Consider the following 15,739-nt stretch of genomic DNA (forward strand, 5'->3'; position numbering starts at 1 on the left):
AAGAGTCATTTTATTTCCAGTGAGTCCCACCATTCATATAGCTTTTGAGAACACAATTTTATGGAAAAAAAAAAAAAGAAAAAAAAGAGAGAACATGAATTTCAAAGATTCTATACTTGGAATTAAGAAGGCTACCACTGGATATCTTCGGGGGAAACCCCTCAGACAACACAGTTGTGGATCTGTACTCGGATTAAATGCTCGACACGCAAGTGGACAACATAAAGCGTTGTTAAAGTATAAAATGTGCAGTTGCCACGGTTAGATAGTTTGTTTGCAGCAGTTTACATACAGTGATATTAAGCCACTTCCTACTCACCGAAACAGGAGTTTACATTCAGTGTTTTAAGCTCTGGGATTGTTAAACAAAAAGCGGAGAAAATCTTAAAGTGCCTCCCTCAGAATAGGTATAATTATGACTGGACGCATTCAGACACATCAAGAGGTATAAACATGAAGAGGTATCCAAAACAAAGAAAAACCTAAACAAAATCACCTTATCATGACAAGAAGAGTAACAAATCCAATGGTCTGAAGTCATTCTCCAGAGTACCGTAATACACCAGACTGCCGCCCGCGTCAACGTACGCACAGCCAAGCGACTTTCAGGTTTCTCGCGTTTACCGCCGTAGTCATGGAGGCATCAGGAGGAGCGTCTCTCTCTCTCTCGTCAGTCATCTCAGAATTCAGATTAGTGTGCAACTCACAAGTCCTGTTTTCTGAGCAGCTGGGCATCACACAGTTCACATTAGCTCCCAGTGGCAGAGTGAGGTGGGATCGCAGCACCGGCCTCTCTTCGCTAATATGTCATTTTACTGTTAAGTAAACATCTCATTACGATAGCGGAGGAAGTCACGTGACAGAAACTTTCCAGAGACATCCAGAGACAGAGCTGTAAAGTTCCTCAGTATTTCTTTACTTACTTTTTAATACCTAAAAAAGCAGGTGATTTTTGTTTAATGAGTTTTTTTTTTTTTTTTTTTTAAACATTTCACATTTTTCAAAATGCTTGGGTGCTGCTCATCTTTTCATAAAACCTCAGACGGGGCTTCCATTTAGTTTTCACGGAGGAGAGAGAAAAATTAAAACATAGGTTGCAAACATTTCTAGTTTTTAAAACAAAACAAAGCAAAAAGTTATTCACAGGTTTAGAGGTATTTAACAGTCTGGGCCTTAAATTTGAAGTCCTCACCGCACAGTGAGTTCCACAGTCCACAGCTCAGCATCGAGTCCGACCAAAATGGGGAAACCAACACCGAGACTTTCTAGCTTTGAGCAACTATACCAAATTCATCTTCCAACGACAACAACAACAAACGACTGGCAGAGGGATGAGACGAGATTAAATATAGATTTTTATCAGTAAAAAAAACAAAAAAAAAACAACCTATATGCTGATTTCCTAACTGAGAACTACTTCATCAAGTCCTAACGAGATGTAAACACGTGAGCAAACGAGAACGAACCACAGAGGGCGGGAAAAAAACAAAAGAATAAGGAACAGAGACCCCGCCAGGGCCTTTGTGTCCTCCTATGAGTTACAGTGAAGGGGGTTCAGCAGGATCCGTGCATCTAATCCTCCCGCAGCAGCTTTGCAGTGAGGGCGATAAACTGGGAGGAGCTTAGGCTCTCGGCAGTCGGATGAGGCCAGAGGCCGAGCCTTAAAAAAAAAAATGTGTGAGTGTGTGCGTGTGTGTGGTGGGGGTAGGAGGGAGTATCAAAGGGCGTGGGGGTGGGGTTTGGGGGGGGGGGTACACCAAGCCATATCGACGTCATTGCCTTAAAAAATAAATATGTCAGAACAGGCTCCTCCTGCAAATCAAGAGTGGCCGTACAGTATCAAAGTGTTACGGAGTGTTAGTAGAAATCCTATATTGGTTTGGTTAAAAGCGGGGAGCCGAGAGAAGCCCCGCCCCCCCGACTGCAGGACCGTTGCGTCGGTACATACCAGCTGCTGCGGAAAAAAAAAAAATATTCCGACACCAGTTTGAGAAAGTGGGGGCTTCTTAAGTGCAATCATGTTAATGAGTACAAACGATGCGAGACGTCCTTCATGTAGAGTCTTGTCTTTCCGTGGCGTCAGGACGGTCGGAGCGGGAGGGACGCCGCTGCCCCCTGCTGGCACTGTCTGGAGCGCCTTGGCTCCGCAGCGAGTCGAGAGAGAGAGAGAGAGAGAGAGAGAACAAAATCCACTTCGTCCACGGCGGACGAGCGCGCTTCCGTTAGTGTGAGGTCCCTCGGTGAAGGTCGAGATGCTTGGAGATGGTGCAGTTCCTGGTTCGGTTCACATTATCAGTGCAGTTTGCCGCCAAACCCCCCTGCCCGCCGCCGCCGGCCGAGGATGACGAGGGGTGTCAGGTTTTTGTAATTTTACTGATCCTGGCCGGATTTAATGGCGCACTTCGTTGTCGATGAGGCTGTCCTCGCCCGACTGGAAGTCTTCGTTCAGGCTGTTCTCCACGTTGATGATGTCCTCATCCTGCGAGGACCCCTGGCCGTCGTCCTCGCCGCTGCCGGAACCAGCCTCCTCCGAATTTGGATCTTGAAGTACCTGAGCGATGTACATTTGCTGTGGTGGTGGTGGGGGAGAAACATCTGTGTTAAGAGTCTGACAATAAGACAACAGACATCTTAGACAAGGCTGTGCAAAAGAATAAAAACATTTCTGAAACACAAATGCACAGACATTTCAAAATTAAAGATGATCGATTTTGAAATAATTTCTATCTTTTGTCAAATTTGCATTAACATTCTTCGTCACATATCCGTCGTCCAACCAATTTTTAATATGAACACTTTTTTTGCGCTGGGGCATAAAAGGGAGTGGATACATACAGCAGCCTTATTGGCGGCAAAACTGCACACCGGACGTCCAGTTTCTAACCCGTCTACATCCTGCGTGTCAATCTGGAACAAAAAAAAGAAATTGAAAAAAACATGTGAATATACGCAGCCGATTATTATATTGTATTACAAATTTACAACAAAGAGGAGCTGTGCGGCAACAGAGCTCAGGCTTTTTTGTTACCTTGTAGTTGTGAGCGCTGAGATATTTAAAGTGTCCGAAGCAGATGTGAGAGAGGCAGATGATGATTGTGATGATCAAAATCACAAACGTGAACATGGAGGTGGCAGCTGTAAAGCCTTTGTGCAAGAAAACGATAAAGAAATATAGGTTTAACAAGAAACAGGACAGCCGTGTAATGCTGTAAACAAATGTGAAGCTCATAATGTAGACGTGCAGCAGTTGCTAAGACAAATGTGGCCTGTAGAGGGAGCCCTAACGCTACCTGCACGAACGATGGAGAAGAATAGGAGCCAGAAGAGGCAGAGGATGGGAGCGGCCACCACTTGGTTGACGGCTCCAGAGTGGATCTTCTTGTCCAGTTTGGTCGGCAGATACGCATAGTACATATTGTATCTGTCCGCGAGGTGTTTTAGCAGCATGTACATCAGGCCTGCGGGGAGAAGGGAGATAAAAACATTTGGTGCAACTAATCCAATTATGACCACTGATTAAGCCTCTGTGGAAGAGACAGAGCCACTGGAAGTCCCCTCGTCTGTGCGTGAAATATAATCAAATGTGTTTCAATTGTGAGAGCAGACGCCGGGCAGAACTCACCAAAGGGGACAATTATTGGACAAGTGATGCTGTATGTCATGACCACAGTAAAAACACACATCATCCAGGCGTAGGCTGCCCCGAACTGGAACTCATAGGCTTGGTGCTGAAGAGACAAAGACAGGATCTCAATAGGAAGTAAAGATGGAATGGTGTCATGGTCTCCTTAATGTTACACAGAATTTACACTGAAAGTCAACGGCGACAGGAATTCTCGCTGGTATGAAGCAGATCTGAGATGTATTTTAGCATTTAACTTCAGACAACAACAATAATCCTAATAATAATTATCTACCCGATTTGCACGTTGAAATTAGTCTAGCATGGAATAATTCCCATAATTCTCACAATGTCTTCCTAGTGTTGTTGGAACAGACCAAGAAGGAAAGACCCTTGGACCCCTATCATCGAATTTATGACCGTATTTATGCTGTTCCGCCTTTCAGTTTTGCACGCTCATTTTTTTTTTTTGCACCGTCGTTTCAAATGCAACTCCAGCGACTTTGAAAACACAAACCCGCTTGACGTTCCTCCTCTCCGCAGCGGAGCGCGCCAGGCACAGGCGGATCATGTACAAGAGCAACCCAGGGATCCTCAGCAGGTCCATGGCGTTACCAATGAACGCTGACGCGATAACGTAGTTTACAAAGAAGGCTCCGTTGTCAGGGAGAAACACGCACCTTGTTGGCGGGAGAGGGGGAAACATGGCAAAGTTAGTCACGTGTGTCCCATTCAAGTTCACGTTAACGTTATATAAAAACTACTCACTCAAATCTAACTTTCGCGTCTGCGAAGAATTTTTTGTCGAACAGCCAGCGGAAGAAAACGTCCAAACTGCAAAGAAAGGACAGAAATAATAATAAGAATTTCATCTGACTGCACTGAAAAACAGCTCTGAGGAGGCTGAACGCAGCTCATACCTTGTGAGTCCAAGGGAGGGCAGCAACAAGACCATAAATATTAGGAACGTGTAGCATTTATGCATAGTGGTCCTGTTTTCTCCAGATCTGGGTGGAAAAAGAAAAGAGCTCAAGCAAAGACATCATAAACGTGCAGATATGGGGATTGTTGGACTGCCAAAGCTGTTTACTGTACCGAGTCCAGTGGGCTTCAAAGAAGGCAGAATAGTAGACAATGGTTGGGAGTAAGGCGGAGAAGGACCACAGAAGGAGAGTGGGGAAGAACTGGGTGATGATGGGATTCTGGGGGGAAAAAATAGGAGGATTTTAAGAGTCCTCGAGACACTGGATACCTGGGACTTAACTAAAAAAAATTCACTCGTTTAGAATCTCAATGATTCACACCAAGGAAGAGGAAAGACACTCACATTGAGAAACTCCACAGGTTTGGTGACATTGAATTTGTCCATTGTGGAAATGATGATGGCGGGGGTGGTGAGAAAGAAGAGGAGGAGGAAGAGGACAATGTTGATGATGAGGCATCTGATCCACCAGGAGAATCCTCCCACTGACAGATGTTCCCTGCGGGAGGACAGCAGTTAGCGAAGACGCTGAGCAAAGGCCACAGCTGGCCTGGACTCTAGCGAGGGACATACGCTGAGTCTGCACCAAGATGGATTTGTGTAGAAGGGAAATCGGAATACAATCTATTTTCCCTGAGCAATTAATGTTGGAAAAATGAGGTCATGAACAGTTTCAATTTCAATTTTCACATCTAATTTTCACTCTATTTTGCACTAACAAGAGTTGCATTTCTTTCTATTTTTTAAAAACTTTGCACACAACACCAATGAGCACTTTTAAGACTTCCAGGACAGCTGATGGGTGCAAAATGTTACACACCACTTTTCAACAGGCACATACACAAAAAGACGGCATCTGAATGTGTGCTCACCAGTAGACATTTTGTGGATCCGGGGCGTAGCTCACAGTCCAGTTCGGAGTGGAAAGCTTGCTGCTAAATACGGAAGACTTTGGCTCCCGGCGGCAGTGGCAGCCCTGACATTTACAGGCATTGAAGTCTTTTAAGATTCTGAAAAAAAAAAACAATAACATCCCACAAACAGATTTTAAGACGGGCCAAGAGCTTCAGTGTCAAACAAAGAATGTGATAAATCCACGATGTGACTGTACTTACATGGCAGTCATTGACTCATTCTGGAAGGTGACAAAGGCCATTCCGAGCTGCTTCTTGTTCACCTTTTCTCTCTCCTTCCTGTACTCATCTTTAAGTTTGGCCTCCAGTTTGGTGTAGTAGCTCACTGCCTCTTCCTGCACACACATTCCAGATAAAATGACTCTATTTTAACTTGTTTACCTTCAATGGGTAATTATATCTGTGGCAGGGAAATCTGCATCTCAAAGGCGTGAGAGACGATTGGCTGGTTTACAAATTGGGCCAAATAACACTTAGAACACACATTCACCCTCAGTGTTAGCATACTGTAGCCTCATGTGGCAGTTGTTTTTCCAGGAAGGTAGTTTTAGTGCCAGAAACTGTCAGCTAGCATTTCTAAGCATAAGAATGAATCCTTGGTTAGAAAAACACATTTGTTTCACATAAAGCACTGATGTGAGTCTGACCTGCTCACAGCCTTGAATGACGCAACAGCAGAGATGGCCACAAGGTTTGGGATTGACCATGGTGGTAATACTCTCCTTGGCCTGCAGGTCCAGGAAGAATTTCTTGCTGCGCTCCGTCTTCTTCCTGCATGCAAAAGAGCAGCTGTGTCAGACTGAGGCCCAGATCCCCGAGCCAAATAATCACAAGGACACCACAGAGGACACACACACAACCATGCGCGCGCAGACACACACACACACAAGCACTCTGAGGAAGTTAAAACGCTGGTACCTCTCAGACATGAGAGACATCAATTTGGCCACATTGTAACAAATGCGGGCTTCCAGTACGGAACAGTTTTCATAAGCTTGTCTAGGAAAGGACAAAAGAAAGAGAAACACAGTCAAAGTCTGCTTTAGTCTAAGCACATGCATAGATGCACTAATTCATCATTTCGCAACAATACATATAATAAAACACACAAACACTCACAATTAAATGTATAAAAAAAAATCAATTCTGGCATTAAAAAAATTACATTAGTTTGTGATGAAATGTTACGATTGAGTAAAAAAAACAACAACAACTAACTAATAGATTAACACTGAGACATAAATGACCTAGTAAGTCACTGTAGTTTTGTCACTTACATTGGATAAAATTTAAACCCATTTTTAATAGCTGGAAATCTTCCTGCATTATAGTAAATCCAGGGACACTGACAAGTGCAATCTGATGTTTATGTTGTCAGTGCTGTTGATGCTACAACTGAATATTTTTGTTGTGCGTGGAGAAAAAGGGATAAGATTTTAGCAAACACTAATTGGATGAGTTGGACCGGCGCCCTGCACCCACTCTTTAGTCAAGCGTCCCGGCACATGATCTACATGATCCTGCTCATCTGGCTTCCATTATGGACAATTACACACATAAACCCGTCATTGTCTGATCCCAGCTATAAAGACGGGACAGGCACTGGCTGTCGTGCGCCTTAACGCGATTACAGCTACGGCCGAGCTCCGCCCAAGTCGCGCAAGGACCGGACCCAGGAAGTGAAACCAAGTGTGATTCTGAGCTTACTCAAAGTGTTGCTTTATTTCAGATTCCTCCGCATATTTGGTGATTCCATTGACAAATAAAGTGCGCTTCACCTGCGTGAACAGAGACACAAGGAAGTGGTTACTTATGAGGCTAATTACATCACAGCAGTGACCGCAGTGGCGTAATACAATCAAAATATGACTGCCAATTAGGTTTCAAAGCGACGTAGCCTCCAGGGATGTGTTCAAATTGGCAAGTGCCAAAGACAGCACACCAAGTTTTCTTTTATTTGTCCTGTTTGATAAATCAGTGGGGGAAAAAAAGTGATTCCCCCATAAACACGCAAACCCACCAGGTCATCCTCCTTATAGTGCATCTTAGAGGTGTGCCGCCTCATGCTGTACACCGTCAGTAGCAGGTAGAGGAACGCAAAAGTGGTGTGCAGCCACAGCAGCTTGTTGCTGAGGAAGAAGTTAGAGGGGAACAGAGGCGTGAGCGACGGCATTTCACAGTCAGAGAGGTGCGACGGGAAAGCATCTCACTCTGTGTCCAGGTTTCCAATAGTTGTTCGCCCAAAGCTGTAGGCATTGTTTTCTGTAAAACAAACAAACAGCACAGTTTGAAGAAGCCCAAGAACAAAAGGCTTTTTTTATACAGACGTTATCGCTCAAAGCAACCCAACTGGTAAAGCGAGAGCACTGGCGCTGGCTGGAAATCACTCACCAAGTAGATTTCCAGAGAAGTTAACTGGCAGGATGATGCCCACCGAGAGCACGCCCACCACAACCAGCAGGCCAATAATGTGCCGCTGGAAGGACAGATAGTGCACGGCGTCCTCGCCGCACTTGTCCCTGATCTCCTCCTCCCTTTGGGAATAAAACAAATCAACGCATCAACACGTCAAATTCAACCGCTTCACAGTATTAAAAAAATAAAATAAACGTAATGTTTTCCAGGAACTATAGGCGTTAGTCCTCACTTGATGCGAAAGATTGCAGTGAGCCAGGAGCAGAATCCCTGCAATACAGGAAGGAAGTGATCTTAGCAAACAGACAATTATTGACTCCTTAAGGAGATTTTAGTCAGTGGATCATCTGCAAAAAGCTTAATACAGCTTTAATCTCAACAAACTTGTACTTGTGTACTTGCATACTACACATACTTATGTACTACTGAGCACTTACTGTATCTCTCTGATCTATGTCCACAGAGCTGGAGACTGAGGTGAGGCGCTCGTAGCGTTCCGGTGTCTCCGACGCCATGGCCGAGGCCACGCTGTGTGCGAAACACAATGCAAGGTATTTACATCACGCTGCTCGACTTCCTCGCGTCGGCCACATACGGTCGGTCGGTCGGTCGGTCGGGGAGGAGGTTAGAAATTTGTTCCTCAGAAGGGGACAGAGGGGATTACCACCAGCACGTGACAGTTGACAGCACAGACCACACTCACAAACACAAAAGGCCCGAGAAGGATGTAAAAGTTCATCCTGTGCGGTTGAAGTTAGGCTCGGTGAACCAGAGCGACTACCGCAGGAAAAAATCTCTTCGGCCGCACTTCCTGCCGAGCACCGACGCCACTGCACAGAGCGCGCCGCCGCTGACGGAAGGAAGAAGAATGTATGGAGGAAAACACAGTTGTGGGGGGGGAAGCGAGGGACGTTCAACAGGCACTCGGGAGCGGATTCCTGGAGGTCATCCAGCAGAGCCGCAGCTCCTCTTGATTTGCGCAGCCGGTTAGGACTCGCTCGAGTCACGCCTGTAACTTTATTCAAAAGGAGGTGCAGGCGCTGCTGGAGCTACAATATTGATTGTGTGGTGGATCTCTACTGGAGGGGAGACAGAGACACCAGCTGCAGTTCACAGCCAGCTCAACTGTCCGTCTACATTCCTGTCAGAGGGCAGAATACCCCCCCTCTCACTCACGCTGCTCTAGCACACGGGGGTTACTAAAGATGTACGGCGTCAGCGCCGCTCAATTAACCACAACAGATCAGAGGAGCATTACCTCGCCCTGTAAGCGTCCCGGCCGCGCAGCGCACTCACACAGAAGAAGTTTGTGCTCCTTAAAAGAGGTCAGTACACAGATTAGCACGCGCAGATCTGATTATGACAGTGAGGGAGGACAGAGACAACCGGCAGCGCGGCGGGAGGAAAGATATAGGGGACCTGGCGAGCGGGAAACGGTCTGCAGAAAGAAGACGACGAAGGCTGGCTTCCTTAGGAAGGGAAGAAAAAAATGCACCCAAAGCGGCCTTGGGCCGAGAAGAGGAGAGAAGGGAGGGGGAATGAAGAGAAAAGGGCTTTGGGTCTGTGAAAAGGAGCAGTAACATACTATTCACGATCGTCCAGGCGACAGTATCGCTGATCCATTTTTCTGCTGAAAAAAGAAGCAAAACATAACCATTCACTTTCTTTGAAAAAAAGAAAATAACAGCCATTAACCACGCTGCCCTAGAAAAAAGAAAAAACCTGGGAGATGCAAAGCACAGCATCAGAATACTAATGAAGCTTCAGTTTGCTTCTTTCACTATGAGCTCACTAGCCGTACTAATGTATTTTGGGGAGAAATTGGAGGAATAGTCATATTACCAAAGACGTAACAGCTCTTTCACATCTATAATTGGGATTCATGGTATATTTAGTTGAGACAAAAGACCATTCACGCCCATTCGATGAGAATGTAATACGCTTCCTAATGAGGTTGCGTTAACCTTCGTGGCTTTTACACAAGCGCACAGAAACAGACACTGATCTCTGGTCAGAGCAGCGTCACGGGACGACGGAGGAGGAAAAGACAAAAAAAAAAAAAAAAAAAACATTTCCTGTCTGTTAGAAAGTGAGTCCCATGCTGCCAACCCCCCACTCATCCTCACAACACGCTGCCGCCCCAGCCTCTGCTTCCATGCAGCTGTGAAAACAGCGAGCGCTGAGCCTGCTCCGTCGCAGGGTTTTACAGTGGGGACGGTCTCGAGGATGTTTGATCTAAAACTGCTCCCCACGTCACCTGCCCTCTTCTTCCATTACACAGAGCGGCGGGTTGGGAGGAAGCAGCGGAGAACCGCTGGCAGTGAGAAGCTGCCGGACTGTGTTCCTCAGCAGCTCCTTCCATGATTTCACTGACCTGACACCAGATAACGCTGTGTAACTATAGGTATTGGGCGGTTGGATTCAGGCGGCGGGTTTAAAGTAGTTTAAGTTAGTTTGTGTTAAATGCTCACTTGAAAATACATTTTAGCCATTACGTTCTTTATTTACACGGCAATCTGACCTCCCTATCTACATCCAAAAGCAAAAGATGATCAGCAAAGTGAAGTAACGTCAAGGTTCACTGTTGCAATCGTATCAGAACAGCAGCAGACACTAACTTCCTGTCTGCAGTGCCACGCAATGTCTGAGAATCCACTCCTGAAAATAACTTGTTGTGAACAGAAGCGCTAAATAGTTGCGACTACCTCCCGAAACAAACACTTCCTACTTCCTAACCGCTTGGGGTTTTTCTTTTTCCCTCTTTAAATGATAAATGAATAAGGGAGGCGTGTTTCACCAGCGTATTGTGAAAACGCTGTCGACTCAATCAATCAATCTGGATCAATCTGGCTTGAAGCAAATGTGCTGCAAAGTAAATGTGACTGAGCATTAGCCGCAGATAGCACTCATAATAATTACCTGTCGGCATCGTTGACCAGCGCCAGACGCCCGTAGTCCCACGCTCCTTTTCTGAGGATGGAGAACAAAAACAGGAGCCCCTACGAGTAGAAGAGCAGGGAAAGACAAATCGCCGCAATATAATATAATATAAGCAACAGTTTGCAGTCGTTCTCTGCAGCAAGCAAAACACAGCAGTCTTTCAGGATGGTCGTGTCGGATTTGTCAGGACGTTGGAAGGTGTACGGACTGGTGGACTCACCAAGAAGCACATGAAGTCCAGGGCCAGGACGGTGGGCACCCCACCGAACGGCAGGCCCTGCAGCACCGTGCTACGGATCCGGGCCGAGTAACAGAAGTCCCTGGACGTGGAATTGGGCGGCAGCGTCGGGCAGCTCTCGGAGTCGGAGCACCCTTGAACGCCCCACATCGCCACGATGAAAATCAGTGCTTTGAGCATCACTGCAGCATGTTGGTAACCTGCGGGGACAACGGCAGCAGCTCAGCACACGTGAGCAGATTGGGACACGGAATAACTGGAAGATTATCAGCGTTAGAGGGTCACCGTTTAATTCTCCACTATTTTTATTTATCCTGACGTCTAATAAGCTAAAACTCTGTTTTGCTACTATAAATGCACAAAAAAAGAATTTCACACCCTCATCAACTGAACTTCAATTTTGTCAAAGGTCAAATAGAAAATCTCTTTATCAGCAAGTTTAAAAACCACAATGATGCAATCTTAGTTCCTCTTTGCCTTTTTTCCATTTAAAAATATAAGTGGCTAAAAAACCCTGATTTAACACTCTTGCAAAATCCTATTATTCATATCGAGCTGACCTAGTCCAAAATTAGCAGAAAATTCCATCCGTGCTTCATATTTTGTTTCGTCCAAGGCAAGAATCATAAACTCGGCTTGGCTTTGTTTATTTGCACAGCTGTATATCGGCATGCTGTACAAGGATTTAAAGACAAAGTAAAGCTTTTTGTAATTCGCCATTGAAAAAAATGTGAAAAATACAATCGCAACCAATTCATTGCATGTAACGCAGAAATGCAAAATATCACTATATTTCAGACAAAATACAAAAATATAGATTTTTTTTTTCATTTGAACCAGATTAACACTTTGGCTTGTGCTCGAGTAAACAAATTTATGTTTTCGTTCATCATCATAAATAACAAAGCCATGTTTGTCAAACCCTTAACGCGGAGCAAAAAAACTTGTGTGCGACGTCAAACACCAATATTGCCTTGTCAAACACCAATATTGCCTTTCACTGCGTCAGAGTGCAGATAAGTAAATGAGCTTTTTCAAACGCCACTGCAAATAAAAGGAGCAGGGCAGCAACAGTGCCTGGATGAGATAGCCCTCCGCTGCGATCAATAGCCGCTGCAATCAGAGGATGTGGCACATTTCCAACATTTTAAACTGTGTTGCCCTGCGTGGGAAAAACCAAAGAACATCTGAACTGACTGCACCCCACCCTCCCAAAAAACACGCCTCTCTGAAACGCAGGAGCGGGCTCGCACGGCACGCGTAGGTCTTCAGCTGAGCGGTGGCGTGCGCGACACAAGCGGCGCGGCCGCCGTCTACACGGCGGTGTTTGTGCTCGCCGTCCCACCGTCGCAAACAGCCTTCACGACGCTGCTCATCTGCTGCAACACTAAGTCATTTATCTGCCGTCTGGAATGCTGTGACATCACCGCGGAGGGCCGCGCGCGCGGCTGAACAATAAGGCGATAGAAACCGCCGGGTTCAAATGGACCGGCCCCCGACCCAGGGAGGGCACAACACGCCCCCCTGTGCCTTCGACAACACTGCGGCTCATCCCGAACCCGCTGCACCGCAGGCTGCTTAAAATTCAACGCTGCTGCCTTGCAAAAGGCAGCGCGCGAGCACGGCTCCAAAACACCTGAGATATGGATGTAATTTTATGTATTTAGGTACAAACTTCTCTTTTTTTACTTTCAGGACCAGGCGCACACACATGGAAATTTAGGGGAACCACGCAACCAGTTTTGTTTTAATGGACACAACTAATCGGCAGAACAAAGCCGAGTCAGTGGCTGTGTGACTAAAATTCTGAATATATGTATTAAACAAAGCCGGTCTTCTCGCCGTTAGCAGTACGTTATCCCTGTATACAGTGTGTTGAGACACACTGTATGTTGTCGGTTCAAAGTGCGATTGTTGAGCAGAATTTGGACGCTAACTCCTGATTGTACTGAAGTACAATGAATACAGAGGCCACTAAACTACTGAGATGCAAATAGAACCAGATTTTAGAGCATAACTGACTCCTTCAAAAAACACCTATTCACTTTAAAAAAAAATTACTTATTCTGTACTTTCTGTGTTACATTTGATTAATTCCACCTTCACCACAGACATAAACGTAACAGTATGCAAGCCTGTATCCTGATCAAAAGTAAACTCAGCTGATTAATTCTGACCTCAACAAGTGTTTTAAAATCGGCGTAAACAAAGGACTAACCGGTACAAAAAGCCTGTGCCATCTTGCCACCTGATGCTAGTTGTCCTCACAACACCGGTCTGACACACATATAGACCCAAAATACAAATAAACACAGAGCACATGAAAGCACTGGAGGTCAACTCTGATCCAAGTCCTTATGAAACTCAAAAACAGACAAAACAAGCACTTTGTCTGATTAATGTAGATCAGAACTTGTAGTTAAACCTGAAAACAAAACAAGTCCCAACAGTGATACAATTAACAAAGAATTATAATTAATTCCAATCGTTAAATACTAGCACGGACTCAAACCTTTTTATTGTTCAAACTGAGCAACATGACTGCTTCTCTTCAACATGCCCCAACAGCTGACACTATTCATCATGACCGTTGACAAAAAAAAAGTTTTGAAACAGAATGAGTCACAGTTTAGTGTCTTTATAAGGGTGCTTACAACTCAGCATTTTATTTATTTATTATAATGTTGATTTAATTCAATTTAATATGCACTTTAAAAACGTATCTATTGAGACAAATAAATAAAAATTTCTGCTGGACAATCGGGGCAGAACATTCTCCTTTGACAGAAGAATAGGAAGGTTGCAAACAACAGACACCATTACTGCGTTAATTGTTATAAAAAGCCAAATTCTTACATTTTGAAATAACATTTTCGTTGGCTTAATTTATAGTGTTTGTGATGACATCATCACCAACTTGATAACCAGAAGCAAAGAATTAGCAGAACCCTTACAGCCTGAGACATAAATGCAACAATAACAGCAGTAATACATATGTGTCCAAACGACAACACCACTACTTGGACATACACATTTTAAACCTTTAAACTACAAACACAATCGTTATAATTTACCATTTTTCAATGGAGTTGCTCAGAGAGCTCAAACTTATTAACAGATAACCCTGATTTGCATGTTTGATTTGTTAGTATTAGCCTGTAAATAATCAACCAGATGCTTGAGTTTGATTATCGCACGCTGTGAGGACATCTGAGCGCTGTTTTATAATCGACAGCACGCAAGTAAAATGAAGGCACTAAAAATGCGACTTTTCTTCTGCGACTTGTCTTTCTCAGCAATCTACATCGCTGATTTTAAGCAACGAGACCGAAGTTTGTGCCTCTGTAGCTCCAGCACATGAAGAGCAGCAACTGTCATACGCCAATCATTCGCTTTGTCATTCTCGTGACATGTCAAGACACAACAATTCTGAGAATTTTTTTTTCCTGCAACAACAGAGCCACACTACAGCGTAATGCAAAGACATTTGCGGAATTACCGATCTCATGTGGGGCGACCGCATACTATTGTTACAGCTGAATCTCAGCTTAATCCACAGACGGGTGAGCAGAGGTTTAAACTATGGCTACGCTGTGTGTGAGATCTCCTCTTTGTCCATGAGTAATCATCTACCAGTAGATAGCCACGATTCAAGAACGGTTCTTTCTGTTTAAACGATATTCGACCGTGTTGTGACTTTACCTCATCAGAAAGGAGAAAACAAAATCACAGCGGGAAAAAAAAAAAAAAAAAAAAAACCCTAGGCAAGAAACATCTAAGAGTCAACGGGGTCAACTGGTAACTTTCTCGGCTGACAGAACAATGAATGTCAATGAATGTAATATACCAAAACCAAAAGCTTGAAGGGTACCATTCCCTTCCACTTGCCACTGACATTTCTGTGGCCGCAAGCTCTGGTTTGGTTAGCACTCTGCTAATGATAACGGCTTGTTACTCGTTAATTATTCAAACTGAGACCATTACCCGAACTTTATATGTGCAGTTAAGTTCTCAAAAGGTAACCTACCCTGCCACAGAGGTGCGGCGACACATTTATTATCGAGTATACACAGATTCTGATTTCAGTACTCCGCGCGGAGGGGGTGGTGGTGGGGGAAACAACTTACCTTGCAGTAACGGCCAGCCGGGGCAAAAACACAATTAACGTAAGCTAGACGGAGCTAGCACAGTAACGTGAACGTTAGCCTACCTAGCCCGTCGGTATAGCAAATAAATATAGAAACTACGTACTGTCAGCTGTTATCCGTTAAATGTTATATTAAGTTGTACCTCCAGGACCAAAGTAAATTGGGATAAACCATTTGGGCTCCGTCAGTTAAAATGTCTAACTAGTAGCAATGGTCAACAAGTCTTAAGTTGATAAGAGTGTGTCAAGAGCCGGTGAAACTACGTTCCCGAACACAACCAGTCTAACTTGAGGCGAGCCGGTGACGTAACTAAGAAATTCATCTAGTAGAGTGCCAGACAAAGTACTATTCTAGTTTACTAATTTCTATGCCCCACGTCGCGTTTTCATGACGAAAGCAAACTGCGCTCAACGACTGTGTGTAACCGTTTTTTTTATATATATTTTTTGTTACAAGCACACGGGTTGGCATTACACATCA

The 15,739-nt window shown here is 44.7% G+C and overlaps 2 protein-coding genes across 5 annotated transcripts in view; one reads left to right on the plus strand and one right to left on the minus strand.

The window, feature by feature from the left end:
• On the minus strand, positions 1-15,614 carry LOC142883736 (mechanosensitive cation channel TMEM63B-like). 4 transcript variants are annotated; one of them, XM_076018879.1, is made up of 24 exons: positions 15,363-15,614; positions 11,094-11,311; positions 10,853-10,932; positions 9,519-9,560; positions 8,371-8,461; positions 8,166-8,203; positions 7,910-8,052; positions 7,729-7,780; positions 7,539-7,647; positions 7,226-7,296; positions 6,437-6,517; positions 6,166-6,289; positions 5,720-5,853; positions 5,477-5,614; positions 4,950-5,103; positions 4,718-4,824; positions 4,543-4,629; positions 4,391-4,456; positions 4,140-4,302; positions 3,623-3,728; positions 3,291-3,458; positions 3,029-3,144; positions 2,836-2,907; positions 1-2,569 (listed from the first exon to the last, which is right to left on the minus strand). In XM_076018879.1, exons 2-24 carry the CDS (start codon positions 11,289-11,291, stop codon positions 2,390-2,392), a joined length of 2,520 nt encoding a protein of 839 aa, XP_075874994.1. In that variant the 5' UTR covers positions 11,292-11,311; positions 15,363-15,614; the 3' UTR covers positions 1-2,389. The 4 variants fall into 4 exon arrangements, with proteins under 4 accessions (XP_075874994.1, XP_075874991.1, XP_075874993.1 ...); XM_076018876.1 differs by having other exon boundaries at positions 9,519-9,563; positions 15,363-15,613; XM_076018878.1 differs by having other exon boundaries at positions 9,519-9,563; positions 15,239-15,375.
• mrpl14 (mitochondrial ribosomal protein L14) overlaps positions 8,392-15,739 on the plus strand; it is a 9,804-nt gene continuing 2,456 nt past the window's right edge. Inside the window, exon 1 of the mRNA XM_076018888.1 lies at positions 8,392-8,484. Coding sequence (XP_075875003.1) covers positions 8,447-8,484 — 38 coding nt within the window. The 5' untranslated portion in view covers positions 8,392-8,446. The remainder of the gene's footprint in view (positions 8,485-15,739) is intronic.

The sequence above is a fragment of the Nelusetta ayraudi genome, unplaced genomic scaffold (genome assembly GCF_046127955.1).
Source record: "Nelusetta ayraudi isolate G7.1 ecotype Tasmania unplaced genomic scaffold, CSIRO-AGI_Nayr_v1 ptg000008l, whole genome shotgun sequence".
Taxonomy (NCBI): Eukaryota; Metazoa; Chordata; class Actinopteri; order Tetraodontiformes; family Monacanthidae; genus Nelusetta; species Nelusetta ayraudi.

Excerpts from the sequence above, each read along its gene's own strand:
- LOC142883736 (XM_076018876.1), bottom strand. The coding sequence starts at position 11,291 with ATGCTCAAAGCACTGATTTTCATCGTGGCGATGTGGGGCGTTCAAGGG. Across the intron at positions 7,297-7,538 it reads ACTATAAGGAGGATGACCTG|GTGAAGCGCACTTTATTTGT; the intron begins GTGGGTTTGCGT and ends CTGTTCACGCAG. Across the intron at positions 6,290-6,436 it reads ATGTCTCTCATGTCTGAGAG|GAAGAAGACGGAGCGCAGCA; the intron begins GTACCAGCGTTT and ends TTTTGCATGCAG.